Genomic DNA, 21891 nt, shown 5'->3' with positions numbered 1-21891 from the left:
ATAATTGAACGGCCGTGCGTTTGGGGGGGACTCTCAGTGGAACGGTGGTGCAATATTTTTTGACTCGAGATAAATTTTTTTCTTTTTCTTTCTTTCGCTTTCTCTCCCTTTTGTAAATTGCATTTGGGCAATTTTTCAGCGGAGCATTGGAGCTTGATTTATTTCTCTCCGTCTTCTTTTTTTCTTTCATTATTATTTTTATCAATTTTCAATGACCTTTCTACTGCCGAGTATTTTTGATCCTTTTATTTTTGTAAAGGGGAAATTGAGAAAATTTTTGAATCGGACGTGTTGCATTGCTTGATTTAATATGTTTCTGCTTCGATTCTTTTTCACAGAGCGAAAGCTTATTATTTTTGGATAAACAATATCACCGAAGATCGTAAAGTCGTTCATATGTTATTGAGATATAAATGATGTATCGAAATGGTGAAAATAGAAGAACATTTTTATGATTTACAAACAGATTGTTAACTTTGAAATTGCTTTCTTTAATTATAATGTTTAAAAAAACAACAGAGCTCATGAATTACGTAAAACGTTTGGAATTATTTAAACAGAAATGTTTGGATTGAAAAATCAGAGATTCGCGTATACCAACTGTGCTAACCTTCTCGTTTCTCTAATTAGATATAAATGAATGCGAGTGGAACAACGGCAGATGTGAGCAAGATTGCATTAATACAGTCGGCTCCTACGTATGTGCTTGTCATCCTGGTTATATATCGGATCTCAGGTGAGAAAACTAATTAAATTTATCCGTCTACAACTGACTGTCACACAGAAATATTCCTGGTCTCGCGCAATTTCAATAATAATTAGAGTCGTTTCTTTATTTTCAATCGCCAGCGTTAAAGTTCATCGCAATAAAAATATTTTTCATAATACTCGAGTGTTTCTTTCAAATTTCTTCTTGCAGCAATTGTCTCCGTATCAATTAAAATTTACTGCGATATTGTACAAAATGCAAGTATTTTTTTTCAAATTTAAATTCAAAATATTAGAATTCAGTTCCATCTTTTCTAAGTATGAAAATTCCCATTTCTACGAAAATCATTTATTATTACAGATTCAATTTCTCTCGAAGTTTTCCTCTTTGAACGTGAAACAGAGATTATTTTTTAGATTCCACGTGTGCCTAGAAAAAAGAAATTCAATTGCGCTTTATCGAGACGTTCGGCGTCGCGTTCGCGTCGCCGAGATTTCTCCAGACGAATTTCTGGCTTTTGTCTCCAGGAATAGAAGCCAGTGCCAAGATATAAACGAGTGCTTGAACCGTAACGGGGGCTGCAACGGCGAATGCGTTAACACAGCCGGAAGTTACTACTGTACGTGCAACGGTGACCTGGTGTTGGCTTCCGACGAGAGAACTTGCGTTTCAGCGGAATTGAGATGTCGTGCCATGGAACCGCCTCTGCACGCCGAAGTGCGTAATTTCTTCTATGAAACTTAATTTTTCCAAACCGTCCGATACGTTCGGAACGCGTTGATACTACTTCCGTGTGAATTTTCGCGAAAAAAGGAGGAAAATATATTAAATTAAACGGATCTATTTCAAATAAAACGAATCTTTCTAATTTTACCTGTCTCGTGGTGTATCAAATTGAGAAACTGGTGAAGATTAATATTGTAGAAACGAAAGTACGAATAAAAGTTAAATTTGCAATTTTGTTTTATCACGAATAAGTGAATCGCGTGTAAAAATCACCTGGGGTTGAATTACAAAAAATTATTCAAAAGAAATTGTGCAAAGTTGAGACGAGGGTCAATTAGATAGAATATTTTGAATATTTCTAGAGTACAAAATTTTTTATTTTGGAAGCTATTTTTTGAAAGTTTAATATGACAAAGGAACGTGGAGTTTTTTTTTTTTTTTAAGTGATGCGAAGGATGATTCTTTTTTATTAAAAGAGTTTCAACACGAGCTTCTCTGTTGTTTTTAAAATATTGATATGCAGGCAGTGATAAAAAAGGAACAAGAGAAAAAGTTATTCGAGATATTCCGCTTCTAGGGCGCTAAAGGGATTTTTTTGAAAATTTGCCGAGAAAAATGCAGAACGTCGCTGGGACAAAGGAATATTCTGTTATTCCGAGAGAAATATTTTACTCCTAGCAACAAAACACGTTCTCGTACATCAGAATACTTACTGTCAAATTTTAGTCACACTATTTGCTATATGCTATTTAACTTAATGTTTATAACTTCATTGACGAATATTTTTTTTAAACATTATCTTCGTCACCCCATCTAAACAATACTTAATATTACAGAAAAGTCTTGAATGCGATACACGATTTGTCGATTTTTAATTATTACGATAAATTGACTCTAACAATTAAATTATCCTTTTCAACATAAAATAAATGAATTTGTATGCAAGGACAACACAATTCAATGAGATTTCTTTCGCGTGAGATTTCACATAACAATTTCATACGTTATAACATAAATAATTATAACATAAACAATTTCCAATGCAACGAATGGAAGGATACATATATTTATCGTTAATGTTTATCCAAATTGAATCACACACCTCAGAATTTCACGAAAAAACAATAAAATAAAAGCACACATGTAAATCTAATCACGAAAAGATTAAAATCTAATATATTTTCATGTCCATCATCTTATTGATCCGAGCCAAAAGAAATTCGTACATAATCGAAATAATATTGAATGATATTAATAATATATCAATATATATAATATATATTTTAATATAATATTACTAATATATATATAATTTCAATATATTATTATATAACTGTATAATTTTAGTACGTTATTAATATATATAATATATATAATTTTAATATGTTATTAATATATATAATATATACAATTTTAATATTTCGTTAATATATATATAATATATATAATTTTGATATTTTGTTAATATACATATAATATACATAATTTTAATATTTTATTAATATATATATAATATACATAATTTTAATATTTTGTTAATATATATATAATATATATAATTTTAATATTTTGTTAATATACATATAATATATATAATTTTAATACTTTATTAATATATATATAATATATATAATTTTAATACTTTATTAATATATATATAATATATATAATTTTAATATATTGTTAATATATATAATATATTAATAATATAATTCGAATAAATCGAATAATAACGAAAAAATCAAATTTCTGATACCGTCAATATTGTCGTATCGCTTTAATATATATATATATATATATATATATAATATATTAATAATATAATTCGAATAAATCGAATAATAAACGAAATAATCAAATTTCTGATACCGTCAATACCGTCGTATCGCGTTTCACTGTCGTATTACGTCGCTTGAAGTCGTCCAGTACGGTTCGGTACAATAGTTTCTTAATAGTTTCTGCTCCTACGAACGTATTGTAATATTCCCCGGCGTTTCCCTCTTATTGTAGATCAGATGTCCGGGTCATTCTTCCGGGGCGGTGGATTATCCTGTTGGAGCTAGATGTCATATACGATGTCGAAGAGGTTACAGGCTAGAGGGATCGCACACGAGGTACTGCATGACCGGAGATCGATGGAACGGCAAGGAGCCGGCCTGTGTTCAAGAATCGATCGTGACCGAGTCCCGTTACCATTCAGGTGAGCTCTTTCTTTAACCTTCGAACGATGGATGGTCTCAGCGACTCGTTGGTTCTAACATTTTTCCGAATATAAAATACATGTACATTGGAATCTTGTTCGATGGCAGACTGCGGATTTCCGTTGCGAGTTGGAAATCCTCGAGAAATGGAACTTTGACGAGAAAATTATTTTACCAAGTTTAATTGAAAGTGGCACGTAAAAATTTGTTTATACTTCGTATATGAGCTCAACTGCAATTTTGTGCGTTCTATAATTCTCCACAAATGCATTAAAATTGCGGTTCCTTTTTTTAATATAGAATTTTTTTCTTTCTTCGTAAAAGTTAACAGTTATATTGATTATTATTGTTATATTACGAATTGATTGTTGTTGATAAAAACGAACGAGACAATGATTAACACGTTGATTGCCAATGTGAAATTTATACACTTTGCAGGGTACAAGTTCGATCTGATCTGCATTCGAAGTGATCGCAATACTATGAAATAGGTATACAATTGTATCGATTGGAACAAAAATTGTAAAATTATTAAAAGAATCAAAGAAAAAAGAGTGTTTTAACGAACTTAACATCATCTAAGCACATTAATCACTCAGTTCAACATTTAACTACTTACTCTCAATTTAATTTTTATAAACTCTTGCATTACAGTAGAAGCGTGTTTCTTCACTTCATAATATTACCTATTTGATTTTCTTTTGTCGATGACATTCGTATTCCTTTATGATCGTTCTAAAATATTTTTAGAAGTGGGAACGTTCATTACCGGTGACGCTCAACGTGCTAATCTTTTAGAAGACGTTGCTCTGACAGTTGAAATTGCATCAAGTCAATCTTCGAAACCGCGGCAAATAGACAGATTTAATGGAGAATTACGGCAATTTCGCTTTCGACGATGAAGGAAACGCGATTAAGAAATTTAAGCGGGCAACGGACGACGCGGTTATTTGGCCTGGGCGCCTTAAAATTCAAGCTTGCTTCTGAGCGTCGAATTAGGCAACGTTAAATTTAGCTCTGTCTATGAAACTTTCAGCATGACGGAGGATTTATATCGAGGATTCGCGAGATATGGAATCGAAAATGACAGATCTCTGAGGCACAGGTTTAAGTGAATCATTAAATTGGGGATAATGCAGCGAAGTCAGCCACTTAAGAGGGGAAGTCTATATATAGCTAGTCATTCAACTATTTTAAGAAAAAAGGAGGATTTCTTCGCATTTACTTAGCCAGCTGATCTTTGAAAATTTGTTGCTACAAACTGACCGTGATTTGATAAAATGCAACAGCAATGAAATTTAAAAATTCACATTAAATTTAAATTTGGGTGAATTTTTCGGATTCGTTTAACTAAAGTTAACACGAATATGTAGCTCGGTAAGTTACAGAGGATTAAAGATTTAATTTTACAGATTTGGTAGAAAGTGACAATGCTCGCCAAAGAATCAAAATATAATGAAATTTACCAATAATTCTCGAACTTCGTGTTCCCGATTTATTTTCAATATCTCGAGAAACGATCTAACTTTAACCAACAAAATTGTTTCACTTTTAATCACTGAAAATTTGCCACGTGCGTCTACAGAGACTTCCTGCGCCGACACCGTCGCGTTATTTCATTTCAATGAAACTTGCTTCTCGATTTTTTCCCCCCTGATACCGATACTCGACGAGCGGCGATAAATTCGTCGGACAATGGAGAGAAAAAGAAAAAAAAAAAAGAACGAGAAGATGAAAAAGAAAATGGTTATCAGCTCCAATAAAGCAGGGAACACGAACACGCGGGATTCTCATCGCGAAACAAAGCGACAATGGGAATCGGTGAGGGCAGAGCGGACAGACAGCTCCCGGTTCGAGTCGAAAGGGAAAGGGAACGAAACGACCAACGAAGGGAACAACGGAAGGGTGTGTAGGAAATGAAACGTGAAAAAAGAAGAAAAAAAAAAAAAAAAAAGAACTGAAACGCGTCTCTCTGCGAGCTCGTTAGGCCTCGTGGCGTTAACGTATAGCGTCGTTAGCGACCGGCCTTTACGCCGGTACTTCCTATTATTAAAAGCTGTTTAGACCGGCCGCGTGACTAATTAAACAGGGGGAGGGGGCCGCTGGATTTTCGTTGGTAAATAATTGCCGCTGACGGTGATCTTTCTTCTCACCGATCGTTTGCGAGTGCCAGCTGCGAGCCGGATTTCCCTCCGCTCCGCCAGACGACTACCGGTTTCCGGCGCGGCCATTCGTTTTAGGAAAATGAGACGCAAGCCGACCCCCGGCTCTCTCGTAATTTCGTAGCTCTCGGGCGAGCTGGCAAAAGTACTCGAAACGTCACGTTTCTCGCGGTTCCTTGCGAGAATCGTTCCAACTTCGTGACAGAGACTTCAGTGGAAAGCCTCCGACTCCTCGCGGGGATATTACAGGGTGTTCATAAAGTCTCTTTACAATATCAAAAATTTACTACGAAGGCAAACGAAAAGACAGATAAGTGGAAATTGTTACAAAATGAGAAGTATATATTTAAGTTTTTTTTCTTGCCTCATTTGATATACCTCGCTGATCTAAAACAGGGGATCACTGATGTCATAGCCACCATTGATGAAGGTATGCTACAGCGAACATGGCAAGAAATTGTGATAAATTATTAGTTAGTTCTTGTTACAGGTTTAGTTTTTTCTTTTTACAATACTTTAAAAAAATTCTAATATTTCGCGAAATTGAAAGAAACATGTCGTGATCAATTATTACCTTGTCTTTAACGAATTAGTTATAGGTCTAACATTTTTTTTTTTTTTTTTGTTTTTAATTAAAATTTGTACCAAAAGAATTCTAATATTTCGCGAAATTGAAATAAATATGTCGTGATCAATTATTACCTTGTCTTTAATGAGTTAGTTATAGGTATAACTTTTTTTTTTTTTTAATTAAAATTTGTACCAGCTACTGACAGATTCCGCGATATCAATCCCAAACTTAGATTCTCAACAGAAAATCCATGAGACGCGAGACCAACGAAAACAAATCCGTAATCCAGAATCCGTAGCAAGCATCTCAGACACGGGAATCGTAGAATTTCGAAATCTATGTACCCGAGGGGCGTATGTACAATTCGCCGGGGATTACATAAAAGCCATGGGACTCGCTTCGGATTAGTTGAAAGTTCGAGGACCATGACACTTCCGTCGACAAAATGATAGGATCCGTCTTGATACCGATCGAACCCTCCAGGTTCTTGACATTAGGGTCAGAGAATCTCGCCAATTAAAAGTTCAGAGATCACGATCTGAAACAATGAAATCCATTACGAACCAGTTCAAAGTTCGAGGAGATTCCACCTCTCGACACGGGGTCATAAAATCTACCTTGAACCTGTTTAGAAGCTCTGAAGATCTCTACATCTGCGTGTTGTAGATATATAACAAAACGAGGATTGATAGCATTTGATATTATAATTAATTTATAATTTATTATGACGTAACGTGCCCCTGGCACATTTACACACTTTTTTATTTTTATTTGGATATTTATTACTTAAATCTATATTATTCTTATTTTTTGTGCTATTTTTTTATTGTTTATTACTCGTATCTCACGATTTTGGAAATCTTTCCTGTCGCTATTAATAATTTTTCTTTCTAAAAAAGTGCTCTGAGATTTTTGAAACTTTCACCACCTTTAAATAATGAAACTTAAGCAAAATAACAAAACAGAAGCTTCTCGAGAGGACATATATTTTGCAAAATATTGACGCACCTTCACGCGAGGAACATTCAAAACACATCTTATTTTCAATAATGACGTGCCACGCGCGTCGAGAAGTTTTTGTCCCACATTATACAATATATATATTTCTCAGTTTCAAGTATAATTAAATGTAACCCAGACAAAAACAAATGATAAGTTTATTACCTCTTAATCATTTCTATCCGGTGAATATCATACCGACGAGTTCAAAAGAAACAGAAAGCGACGAGTTATTGCATACGGTTCACTCGTTATGGTCCGCGAATCAGTTGCCAACGCAAGGGATTAAAGGAGCTATCTTCCTCTCCCCCAAGGGGGAATACTTTGAAGATAGTGCTATAGCGCGTGCTATACGTACTGATTATAAATTCAATGCTATTTTATTCAACAAGTTTTAGCATCGAGAGTCACTTCTCAGTTGCGATAGCCATTAGAGATACTGCTTCAAGCTGCTCGAGAGAGAGACACACATCGAGAATATTCAGCGTCGCAGATGCTAATACGAAAGTAAGCCCAACGGAGATGGATCTCGGCTTGTAGAATTTAATATTGAAAGGTTGTCAAGTTACAGATACTTTAGATTACGATGGTCCTCCAGCGAGAAGTTGATAATAGCTCTCTGCAGGGGTCAATAGTGACACACTCCGTGCTTTATACGTTCGTAATTGGTCTGGCCTTTCTGAGGAACTTCCAGTCGTTACAAATCAGACTTATGGCTTATCAGGCTTACGCGTTAATCCGAATTTATCGTTATCAGGTTTCGGTGCTGGGATTAGTAAGTAGGAGGTTGCACAGGTTGTTGTTGCGATTCTGAAGTTTTGTTCCAGACCGGAACAGGTAGTAGTGAAACTGTGGTGTATCCGGGAGAACGAGAGAGACGGCTACATTGAATATTTCAAGCGGGATTTGAAATTTCTTTGGTAGGAAACACAGTTTGGTAGTGAAATTTGAACGTTGCTCTTTAATCCTCTGTAACTAGAAAATTTTATTTGACTGTTTCATATTATAGTATATTGTCTTGTTTTTATATATTCATTATTTCACTATTGTGTTTCATCTATATATTTTGCTCTGTTAATTATATATTAAATAAGACATTGTATCATGTTAAGATCACAATTGTTACCTAAATGATTCGTATCGTTAAAAAATTTCTTAGTTCAACGTATTAATTTCCATGAATAATCAATTAAGAGTAATACTCGATGGTAGTTCTTAACAAGAAAAATTCCGAACACGAACATTATCAAGTAACACTATCATTAAAATACATTTTCTTGTGAAACTACTCGTGATCGATCGACAAATAATTTTCTCAACAGAAACCTCGCCAATTTTCCAACCAACGATCAAAGGCGATCAATTGCAATCGATACGAAGCACCAATCTCATTAACCAAATAGAAAACCAAACGTATGAATTAACTGCCAATCAATAGCAATATAACCGTTCGAACCGTACGTGTTTCGGTCGTTTGACGACGAGAGAGGGAGAGAATCAGGTCGCAGAAACGTTTGCCTTCCACGCCATTTACCAGCGACCAGGCACTCTCTCAGCTTGACGAGCGTATGCATTCTGTATGCATAGAAACGGCGGGGAGGGGGAGGCGAGGGAAACTGTTAGGCCTTTTGCAATAAAATTATTATAATTATATATAAAATTATAGTAAAATCATGTATAATAAATATTAAAAATTATGATAAAATTATGTATAATAAATATTAAAAATTATAATAAAATTATGTATAATAAATATATTAAAAATATAATTATATATAAAATTATAATAAAATTATGCATAATAAATATTAAAAATATAATTATATATAAAATTATAATAAAATTATGCATAATAAATATTAAAAATATAATTATATATAAAATTATAATAAAATTATGCATAATAAATATTAAAAATATAATTATATATAAAATTATAATGAAATTAATGTATAAAAAATATTAAAAATTATAATAAAATTATGTATAATAAATATTAAAAATTATAATAAAATTATGCATAATAAATATTAAAAACATAATCATATATAAAATTATAATAAAATTATGTATAATAAATATTAAAAATATAATCATATTTAAAATTATAATAATAAAATTATGTATAATAAATATTAAAAATATAACTATATATAAAATTATAATAAAATTATGTATAATAAGTATTAAAAATTATAATAATACATATAATTATATTTTATAATTTATAATTGTATATAAATTAATAATAAAATTGATAATAAAATTACATACAAGTAATTACATACGGCATAATTATAATAAAATTATATATAAATAATTAAACGAAATATAGGGTGAAACATCGCCAAACAATTGAACGCGTAAAGTAGCCGGCCGATCTTGAGGAGAAAGGGGATAGTTCACCGTGAAGACGCGGTAATTGAGCCCCTCGGGCAATTTGGCGAGAGACCGAGCCGATAATTCGATTTACTCTCGGAGCCACGAGTCGTGAGACAATTTCGCGGTGGGACGTGATCATTTTCGTGGACGTCGCGGGACGACGGCATAGCTGGCAGCTTGAAAAGATGGCAATACTAGACGATACCGATGTACTCCATCGTCTACACTACTTACAAAAATAGTTGTAATGCGTTGTTTCTTTTTCTTTTTTTTTCATAATATTGGAACATTTAAAAATTGGAATTTTTACGTGCATATCACTCTCACGTGTCCTATATATAGACTGAAACGTTAAAAAAAAAATGCTGCTCGGTGAAACTTTTATTGTCAAACTATCGAAGTAATCGAGATCTTCAGGATTTTCAAGTATCCAATTTCATTTCATCGATGACGATTGCCTCAATCCCAGTGTCTGCGAATAAGTTCGAACACGATGTCCAATAATTCTTGAAAAATCTTGTAATATTATCCGTAATCCATCATTATCCATCGTTATGTCACTAAGTGAACTGGAACGAACCGCTAGAATCGCTGGCCGACTGTCTTCTCGGCTCTCAACTCAAACTTGGCTATCATAAATCCAAGCGAAAATAGTTGCACAACGTTTAGTTTCTGGTTCAGCTATCGGCCTGTAATTGCAGGTGAACGTTTCGCGGAAAACCGCGCGTTTAATAACCGGGCTTTGTTGCTTCAGACACGCCACGACCGTTCGTCAGGTGTCCCCGAGACATGGACGTCGAGCTACCCGCAAGGCAGAACACGATACGCGTCTCGTTTCCTCAACCAAAGTCCAACATGAACTGGTGGAGGTATTTATCAAGACATTTTGCCCGTGTTATTATGACTAACGCCATTTCTGCAGGTAACCGTAGATTGGATCTCGTGATTCATCGTCGGTGAGTAGCGAGATAAGGTGAGTAGTTAGAGAGTAGAAACTATTTCAAGTGGTAAAGTGTGTGGATGATGAGGCTAATGGTAATTGGTTGCGAAAAATATAATTGGAAGTATTATTAGAGTGGTTTCTTTCAACACTAACAGGCCGGTAGCCTGTATAGTTAATTACATGTTGTGTCCTTTACGTATAAAAGCATTTAAAGCTCTCGTACCAGTTGCAGGAACAAGAATTCTTACTGTTTGTATAAATTACTTTATACGACATTATAAAATATTATGCATTGTCAATACATGATAATATTTCATTCTGTATAATTTAGTTACTTTGTGTACAATTTAGTTGTATTATAGTTCTGTGCAATTTGGTAATTCGATTGAAAACTGGATGTTGAAGAAAGATAGGATCGATAAAGTAATTGGTTGCGAAAAGTATAATTGGAAGTATTATTAGAGTGGTTTCTTTTAACACTAACAGGCCGGTAGCCTGTATAGTTAATTACATGTTGTGTCCTTTACGTATAAAAGCATTTAAAGCTCTCGTACCAGTTGCAGGAACAAGAATTCTTACTGTTTGTATAAATTACTTTATATGATATTATAAAATATTATGCATTGTCAATACATGATAATATTTCATTCTGTATAATTTAGTTACTTTGTGTACAATTTAGTTGTATTATAGTTCTGTGCAATTTGGTAATTCGATTGAAAACTGGATGTTGAAGAAAGGTAGGATTGATAAAGGTACAAGCTATGCGTACTTAATCGTTTTATAGTTGTGCAATTTGTATCAATTTAATATTCCCTCTAATCAAGAAATTTTATAAATTACATTATCTTTCATTAACACCCTGATGAGATCGTGATTATATCAATCGAGTTTGAAATCTAGAAATATATGTATATTGAAATTACAAGAACACATTCGCAAGAGTATTTATATATCCAAACATTCAACTTTAACATTAACTGCCTAATATTTAACATTAATTACACGCTGCATACTAATTTTTTAAATACGAATTTAATACGTTTACAATATATATTTTGTAATCTTTATGTACATTTTCACACATTAATTTGAAATTTTATCAATATAACTATGATAGCGTTACAGAGTACATAACGATGAGTCCATAATAAATATCTTGTAGTAATTTTTAAAATGTGTTTACACAACACACACGATGTACAACAATTCTTGTCTCTATAATAAATATCTTGCAACTACATACATATATACACGTACATCATTCTCAGATTGATTCCAAACTTTACCAAAATAATCACGACAGTAGAGTGTATCTCTTTACAATATTAATGAAATTTCAAAATGTTTTACATGGCAGACACATAATGTACACACGCACGTATCACTGTACGCAAAAATGTTCTCCACAGTAATGTTTTGTATACATCAGCAAATCAATTTCTAATCCAAACCAACGTCACTTCCTCCAAACCGCAATCCCCCCTCGTCACAGATTAATTAACGCATTAAACATGCCGGTGAAAGTAGTATCTCCCACGTGCCTGGCGCGGCAAGGCGAAATTAATTTCTTTTCGCGAATCTCTCCGCTGCAATATGTCACCACAATAGAATGGTTTATCTTGCGTCGCAACCGGGACTGCTCGCAAGGCTTCCACAGCGTACAATGGGAATTCCAAACGAGCTTAGGGGCTTCCTTCCAAGGCCGTATACACGTCTTTACCCCGGTATTTGTGCTCGTGTTTCTATTTATTCAGCCGAGCGTCGCTCGTGCACATGCCTTTACGCGGCCCGATAGAGAAATCATACGCCGCGCCAACCCCTCCCTGTCAATCGCCATGGGGATCGTAAAGACGACGCGGATTTATCGCCTGTGTGTTAATCGGCTGTCGATCGATATTCCTGACAAACTTGTCTGAGAGGAAAGTCGATCGTACGCGATCAGTCCGGATTTAACGTTAATTGGATCAAGCGGATGACTTGGTTTTATTTTTAATTGTATCAAATAATTAATGGCTACGAAGTGATGATAACCTTTAACCTCTTGCGCTGAAATGACGAGAACTTTTTGCTCCAAAATTGTAATATTTTCTCAGTTTTTTTTTTTTTTTTTTTAAGTATATTTAAGCGAAACAAAATAGGCAAAACGAATAATAAATTTATCAATAATTTCTATCCAGTGATATCATGCCGACGAGCTCAAAAGAAAAAGAAAGCGACAAATTATTGTATGCGGTTCGGTCACTCGTTATGGTCCGCGAACCAGTTGCCAGCGCAAGGGGTTAATTAATTCCTTGTTCATCAGGTTTGTAGATTGTAAATTTAAAAGGGTAACAATTGAATTACGATCATATTGGATTACAGATTAAGATTATGACTTAGGTTACGAATTACGTCGGTTTATAATCATTCAGTCTTACACGACAATTCGACAAACGCGCTACTTGATTTTCTATTGATTTCAGATCAATTTCAACAACTTTCCAAATTAATGATTAAAGATAATACATTATGGAATTGTAAATTTGGAAGAATAACAGTTTAATTACACTGCAACTAAATGTTTATTTAGAACTAGTTTGCAATTAAATTACGTTCAAACGTGAAGAATGTATATATTGCAATTGAATCTTTGCTAGAGTTAATTTACAATTAACTTATGTTTGCAGCCTTTGTGTACGCAGGAGAATGTTACAATTAAATTTTAATTTAGAATTCAGTCGCAATTAAATTACGTTCGTCATCTGCATATCGCTAGAAGAAATATACACATAATTAAATTTTAATTTAGCATTCATGCCTAATTAATTTATATTATATTACGTAGTACATGGAATGCAATATAATAATCTTTTTGTCAATATGAGTTATTATTACGCAGTACAACCTTTATGCCAATATAAGAGAAATCTTCTTCGTTTGATTTATAATTGAAAAGAAAAAAAAAGAAAACAAATGTTCAAAAGATAAAGAGCTGTTCTAACAAGAAAATAATTTGAGAAATATTGATAATTATTTCAACTATACCTATATTATATAATTACAATATGAATTCTGTCTACTATTTTACTATTAATTATATATTTTTACTATTTCATTATTAATATTTTATTGTTAGTTAGCATTATTGATTTTAAATGATTTCTTTTTTGTTGATGATCACTGATTTCAACGTCCTACTACATAAACGAAAAATCACTAGTAGTGAGGAGATCCATTTATACTTCTATTATACAAATTTTTCTCGTATCAACATTGTACAAAACGAATTTCACTAACTTATGTAATAGATAGAACCTCTACGAATCTGTGATTGTATGGCGATACTGTATTCCATGTTGATTCATAGTGGTTGACTCGGTTACTTTCCAGATACGTGGACGCCTCGCCATCGTGGGCCAAGCAATTGCAAGCGGATTTACCAGCGGGCACGACGGTCGTCACTTTCACAGCATGGTCACCAGTGTCGAATTATACCAGCACGTGCAGGATAGTGATACGTGTTCGAGGTGAGTGTTTCCTAGATACTCGTACGATTTTTGATCCCCAATGTATCGATTTATGTGTATATTGGTCATTGTATGTAGATGTAAGCTTCGCGCGTATTACGTAAAAAAAGCAGATGAAAAATGCATGGTGATGCTTTCCTATACTACGTGGTACAGAAAGTTTCGTTTCCAAATAAATCAACAGCTTATATGTTACAGAGGTATACCAGGTGTCCATTTCTATAGACAGATGTACTAATCTCTGCTTTTAGTCTGTAATTTATTTATAAATTGTTCGATATATGGGTGAAAAATGGTTCAAAGAAGGATTTAATAATTTTGGAAAAGAGAGAGAGAGAGAGATTTTATTTTTAAATGTTATAAATGAAGAAGAGTAAAATAATTCGTAAGAGAGATTTAAAGGATTCGGATAAATTTGAAATTTTTCATTCAATTCAAAGTAACTTAAAAAAAAAACTGAAAATAATTATATTTATTCCTTCATTTACTATACGTTAGAATAAAAGCTAAAATTTTGGATATGTTGTCCACATTTGTGTAGTACTTAAATTTAATTACTAATTTAATTACTTTTAATTAAAGCAATCCTAATCTCTACCTGAAAAGCCAAAACGCACGATTTAAAGAGTTCAGATAAATTTGGAAATTTTTCATTCGATTATTATACAGTAAAGTAACTTAAAAAATAATTAAAAATAATTATATTTATTCCTTCATTTACTATACGTTAGAATAATTTAAAAACTTAAAATTCTGGATAGGTTGTTCACATTTGTGTAATACTCAAATTTAATTACTAATTTAATTACTTTTAATTTAAAAAGCAATCCTAATCTCTACCTGCAAAGCCAAAACGCACGATTTAAAGAGTTCAGATAAATTTGGAAATTTTTCATTCGATTATTATACAGTAAAGTAATTTAAAAAGGAACTAAAAATAATTATACCTATTCCTTCATTTACTATATGTTAGAATAATTTAAAAACTTAAAATTTTGGATAAGTTGTTCACATTTATGTAATACTTAAATTTAATTACTTCATACTGGAGTAATTTAAAAAGATTTAATCCGAATCTCTACTTTGAAAAACCAACACGCACGAATAAAGAAGAATCCGATAGAAGAATTTGCTTCCTGGTACACGATGGAAATCCGACGTTTGACGATTCTCTCAAATCTCTCAACAATTCCTGCCCGTCGGTGTAACCAAGTCCGCGAAAATCAAAGCCGGGAAAAAGAAAAATGACACCGCTGAAGAATCTCTTCGCATAGAGTTCGGAAGTTTAATTACAAAAAACTTCGAGGCAAGTTTAAATTACGTTCGAAAACTACCAACGTCCCGTCAGTGATATTTTCACCTCGCGTAAGAAGTAATTTCGCCCACGGACGCTATATTCGCGGCAAGGGAACGTCACGTTTCCGCGAGACCGGAACTTCACGTGCATCAGGTGCGATTTCTTTTCGATTTGTTCGCGGTACTTGAATCTTCTCTGCACAAGAGTGACCACGAAACGTTGATACAGAGATCCATCGATCTGATACAGAAAATTTCGAAAATTATCGTCCGACCGAGATAATTTAATGGCTGGCTGGCGGGGATTTTCGTGATTTAAATTCCACTTCACGTACGAGCGGTCGTGAGAATTAACATTGTCGTTTCGATTCGAATTTATGTGACTTTCGTGTCACGCCAGCCTCGTGTTAGGAGTTGCAATCTTAATTCCATGGAATTAAGGGACCTACTTTGGTGGCACACGCTCGCACTCTATGCATTCTTATGGTATTATTACAGTTTGTTTCTTAAGCTGTGTTAGGCGTGGCATGCAGTCTTTTCTTTTCTTTGCTCGCGTAGAATTTCCGAGTATCGACGAGATTCGTTTCTACGAAATAGTTTCTGGAATTGGACCGTGTTCAATATTCAGAAATATTGTTTCGAAGGTATTAGAAGTCACTGCAAAAGGAAAATGTTGCGATGATGCAAGTGTAGATATGAGAAAAATAATTTTTGGTAGTTAATAACCAGTGTAGTAGAATCGAAGGATTTCTTGGCGAAAAGTTTTAAGGTGAATCAACTAGATTCGAAATAAACAATATAGAAGGGCGAATTTATACTTGTTGAGCAATCGTTCACGATAATTTCGTTTATGGTCTCAACGCAAATTTACGCAATAAATACACAATTTTCTACAAGCAAATAGAATATGGCTCAAACAAACGTTGTTAATTATACAATACAAACGCTGTTAAATAAATACAGCGTATCCCACCAAGCACTTCCATCGCAATCTGGTTAAATTCGTTAAATTGTAGTAGAAAATTATTAATTAAATTATTAATTTGACTTTTGAAGTAGCATACAAGTTGTTTGAACAAGTTAATAAAACAGAATTGAATATTTTATTGTTTCTTTTTTATATTTATTGTAACATTAAAGTAACTTTGCAGAATAGTAATATCAAGTTAAAATACGTATGGAATATTTCTTAGGGAGTGAAATGTATGAAGCAAAATAATTTTCTCTGGAAATAATAATAATCCCCCTCTGTTGACTTTTTGTGCATTTATGGGAAATCGGAACATGCTAAAATAAATACAATGCACATACATAGAAAAATGCGTAAATAAGCAAATCTCCATAGATTCCATTTTTTCAAACTGCACAATGAATAATTAAACGTAAAATATTCTAAGTTTCGTCTACACATTGACTGTCATACGAGATTTTATTTCAATTAGTACGAATCAATCAGAAAGTATACAAATACGAAACTATTATACAATCAATGTCATTAATCATAAAATAGTGCAGCTTTTATTCGACAATATATCTATTTAAACACTTCCTTGCCTACTATCAATACTGATTCTTGAAACTACTCTGAAAATTTTCACGTTTCTGCAATATGCAGGAACAGACAAAATATCCAAGAATAATGTTTTTAACATCACACTCGATAGTCAAAGCAAATTTCTAATCAGAGAAATTTTTAAATGCACAAATCTAGTTACACTTCCTCCAATATTTGTGCCATTTTCGAAAATGTTCCGGCGACAAGTTTGATTGGTCGACAATTTTTGTTACTTCAGACCTAGCGGACCATTTCGTTTCATGGGACCGCTCACATTAAATTCATCGAAACGTCATTGTTTCGCTGGTTTCCGCCAGTACGAAATAACACTCGAAAAGCGTTCTCCAGAGGACCGCGACGGTTTCCGCTACCGACGTCACATAAATACACGCGTGGCCCGCGTTGCCTACAGTTCTATTCCTCCTGTTGGCTTTCCCATCGAGGTCATCGAGATATTGATGGGGAAGAGGAGAAAAAAAAGTTTTTCACGCCTATGGAAACATTATTTCACTGCCGCGATCCACTGCCGCTCTCTATTTTTTATTTTTCTTTTTTTTTTTTATCGTTACATAGTTTTTACCCTTTTCTCTTTTTGTTCTCTTTTCATCACGCGTACTGATGGCACTTCGAAGTTCAAATGGTGGACAAAAGAAATGACTAATACTAATTTATACCAAATAATTAAATTTATATTATTTCAATTTATATTATATCAGTCCTGGATAGACGAGTTTGATTTAAATTGACAGACAAACGTAAAAATTAGACTAAAATTACGAGGTAAATAGGTTTAACAGTAAATTGATTAAAATAACTAAGTGATAATATTCTACAAATAATTACTGTAATATTACTAAAATATATTCTGAAAATAATAACCACCTTAATGTAAAAAAAAATGGCTGAAAGCGATTAAAATTAAAAACTTTCAAACCGTGTAATTTAATCTGAACTCTTCTAAAAGTGTGGATACAAAAGTGAAAGTTATTGAAATTGATGAAGTGCACCTTTTCGCGAATCAATTGTTTCACGTTCCTTTTTTGTTTCTGCGCGACTAAAAATTATCACCGTTTTGCTCGTTGCAGAAAAAAAAGTCCTGTTTTTCATTTGACGCCGCAGAATATTCACACGTGTGTGACGCCGGCACGAGATTGCACGGTGAAAAATAAAATTCCGGGTGTGATTGGTTTGGGGGGGGGGGGCGGGAGAGGAGAATAGTTACAGCAGTATAGTTGCAAAAGTTAAAATTGTTTCTCTTGATGGTACCGGGAAATGAATATAAATAGGATTTGTTTGCAGTCATATTTTTCAGTCAGGCAATTTTTCCTCGTGTTTACAATATTACAAAACGTACGGACTCTCCTTGCCTCTCCGAAATATCAATAATAGACGATCAGTGGATCTCTCAAGGAAATATTAGAGAACGGGGGCGAAGATAGTACGTTTCGGCGAATACAATTTTTAACATTTGATACCGAGGCAGAGAAAATTAATAACGAATGAAATTCTTCTGGCTGATTGTTGATGAGGCGATGATGGCGCGGAGTAGCTTCGAAGGGAAATAACAGCGAGGTAAAAAGGGACGGCAATAATGACGGTAATAAAAAGAAAGGAAAAGCTCGAGTATATCGAGAGTAAAGAAACACAGTGGTAGAAGAGAAATTGATGAAACGTGCAGCTTGAGACTCCCTTTGAGCTCGAAAGCGAAGTTTAAATACCGTTGAACTGTTACGTATTATTACGGGGGTGTTTTCCCTTGGAAAAGCGCGCTCCCATTTTACCATGCTTCACACTGTGCTGTAATCTTTTCCATTTCCCTCATGTTCCTCCTTTAATTACTGTATTTTGCGTTTACGCAAACATGGTAATTTTTTTTCGTCTCACTTTTGCATGTCATCTCACAAGTGAATAAACTTGGTCAACTACGTTTCTTGTGTTTTCTAATCTCTCACGCAAGATACCAAGCTGTACGAATAATTTTTGTTCAACGATAGAACTACCGACGAAAGAGTATAATATTTATAGCAAAGAAAAGTTAATAATTCAATATAGAGGATACAAGCTTCTATTAATATATTTTATCAAAGGCACTCGAGTATGAAATACACTGCTGTAAATATGTGAAAATATTTTCCATAGAAAATTATAAATTAGTCATTTTGACCACTTTGGTAGTTCTAGTGTTTTGACCATGTATCTCTTGAACTCTGTCGTACCGATCCATTTGATCTCCAAACTATCTCGTATTTTTTGATATCTCGCGAGATGTCTAGCTATCTCACGAGATGTCTAGCTGTCTGAATAATTTTTGAACACTCGAGCGTTTCATAAACGAATAACCCCGTTGCAGAGTGCCACTTGATCAACGTTCGATTCGATTGGAAATAGTTGTTGCTCTGTCAATTAAAAAAAATCGGCCTTCAAAAAAAGAAAAAACAAAAAAAAAAAAACAAAAGATTGTTACGTCAAAGCGCGAATCGTTCGAGTTTCCGATGAATGTAATCGCATTCCATAGGCCGACCCGTGCAATATCGCGTGAAAGAGAGAGAGAGAGAGAGAAAGAAAGAGGAGAAAATAAATGGCCACGGGCCGCCGACAGTTCGAATAGAAACGTTATTTTGCGGTATTTATTTGATCTCGGCGATGCATGATTTACGAGCGGGCTGCTTAACCAGCAGATAATAGCGCCGTTGCCCAAAGCAGTTTCGCAAAATGAAAGAAATCGAAACGGCCGATCACATATCATCTGCGGTGAACAGGGCTTTCTCACGTGATCCCTTTGTTTCGCGGATTTTTCCTGGCCGGTGTGCCTCGCTCGCCAGGGTGCAAGCAACATGTCCCATAATTCTTCATCCTGATCGTTCAATATAACGTCTCTATTATTAATGTCAGGTTCCTGGCGATGTCTGAGCTCGACGCGAGGCTTAGGCTACGCGCCTCCGTGCTATTTCATCCGGTTCACGTTTACGTGACGGCGAGTTTTTCTCGCGGCAAATGTCTTCGACGTGAAAGTGAGTTCTAGTTTTTCTCTCTCTCTCTCTCTTTACTTTTGTTCTTTCGTCGTTTTTTTTTCTTTTTTTTGACGAATTTTATTTACGTATTGTAATTACTTGAGATTTTGGAATTTCTGGCGAATAGAGAGAAAGAGAGTTTCACTGGGTTTTTGTATTTATTTTTATTTTTTATTTCGCGTTGATTGATATTTATACTGGCTCCGCTTCGATCTTTGAGTCGTTCGTGTAATGAAAAGGGACGTTTCAGTAATAAAAACAGATGCTTTAAAAGGGATTTTAATATAAAATTGAAACAAGAAATGGGGAATACAGAGAGTGTAATAGTTGTATTTTGTTCAAAGCGAAGATATTTATTATTGTTAGCGAAGTATTACTGGGTCGAATAAACGACCTCTTCTTAAGCGAAATATGATGCAACTAAATATTAATTCATTATTAACAAATAACTGATGAATGATCGATAAATGAATAATCAACCATTACTAGATAAACAATTAATCGTTAATAAATAAATAAATAATTATTGATAAATCATAATAAATTATTACTAACAAAATATACGTCATATATATGAATATTACACATTGCACAAAATGCAAATATAATATATATTATACAGAGAAAAATGCAGAGAAACTTTTCATACAGTCAAGTAATTATAAAATAAAGTTGTCAATAAGCGATTCCTCTGTCTCAAATCTGATTAAATGTAATGAAACGTCAATTTTCAAAAAAAAAAAAAACTAATAAACGAGCAATCGATGATCGAAACATCAATTAACGAAGAATTTAGAAATGGCTCTTCGAAGAAAACTCGAAAGGCATAGGCAAGAAGAGAGTTTCCAGAATAAATTTTTTCGAAATAATTCTCCACAAGATACTGTCAAAATTCTAATGTACAGAGCCAATTCCCAAGTACAAAAAAAAAAAAGAAAGAAGAAAAATAATAATTCACTACTAGTTGAACGAGTTTCATTTTCATAATTCTTTGGCAATGTGTTCTACTGAAAATTCAACGCGTGTTTTCGCGCGCGCAGCAGGACGTTTAATTCTCGCGGCGCAGCGCAGCGTCGCTCGTAAATTACACAAGCTTGGCGAAACCACAAAGGTCGATATTGCCATTGTACAGGCCGGGATTTCTGCCGGCTTGCTTCATTTCTTCGGCGATATTCGAATCTTTGCCCCCTCACCCTTGTCACCGGCAAACTTCCGTTTCGCCCTCGTTCCTGATTGCTGCCCCCGAAAGGAAATGCCGCGGGACAAATTACGCGACAAACGGAATTTGATTTCGTATTGATCGTTGATCGATACGAAGTGAAAAAAGAAAAAGGAGGTGCAATTACGCATCTCTTGCTTTTGAAAAGATTTAAACGCAAAAAAAGAGTAATAATATTATTTATTCGTGCATCCATCTAAGTTAGTGTAATTTACGTGACAATTCCAAGGAGCAATGATACCTTCACGATCTCGACAAAGTCGATCTTCGTAAAAGTTTAGCACATTTTTTCCTGCATTGTCCAAATTACTGTGTAACACGTATACTTTATAAAATTCGTCAATAAACGAGAATAGCTCATTTTCTATCCGATATATCGCCCGCAACAATTTTAGTTCATTTTCAAAATTTAAGAAATTTTTCTCGCATAATAAATTATAATGTAACACGTATACTCTGTATGATTCGTCAATGAACAAGAATAGTTTCCACAACGGTATACAACTCTCAATTCACATAAAACTGTCAATGACGAGGATCACGTTTTATGTTGTGATCAAAAATATATTTTGCCGCCCCTAATACTTTCTAACTTCCAAAATAAGTTT

At 33.9% G+C, this 21891-nt stretch overlaps 1 protein-coding gene across 1 annotated transcript in view; it reads left to right on the top strand.

Annotated features, from left to right (window-relative positions):
• The window catches only part of LOC122534892 (fibrillin-1-like), a 106411-nt gene that overhangs the window by 26134 nt on the left and 58386 nt on the right, over nt 1-21891 (top strand). Inside the window, exons 11-15 of the mRNA XM_043665950.1 lie at nt 631-736; nt 1237-1426; nt 3446-3635; nt 10505-10619; nt 14066-14202. Of these exons, the coding sequence (XP_043521885.1) occupies nt 631-736; nt 1237-1426; nt 3446-3635; nt 10505-10619; nt 14066-14202 (738 nt within the window). The remainder of the gene's footprint in view (nt 1-630; nt 737-1236; nt 1427-3445; nt 3636-10504; nt 10620-14065; nt 14203-21891) is intronic.

This window comes from Frieseomelitta varia, unplaced genomic scaffold (assembly GCF_011392965.1).
Source record: "Frieseomelitta varia isolate USP_RPSP 00005682 unplaced genomic scaffold, Fvar_1.2 scaffold_648, whole genome shotgun sequence".
Taxonomy (NCBI): Eukaryota; Metazoa; Arthropoda; class Insecta; order Hymenoptera; family Apidae; genus Frieseomelitta; species Frieseomelitta varia.
This window is presented reverse-complemented; position numbering and strand designations above follow the sequence as displayed.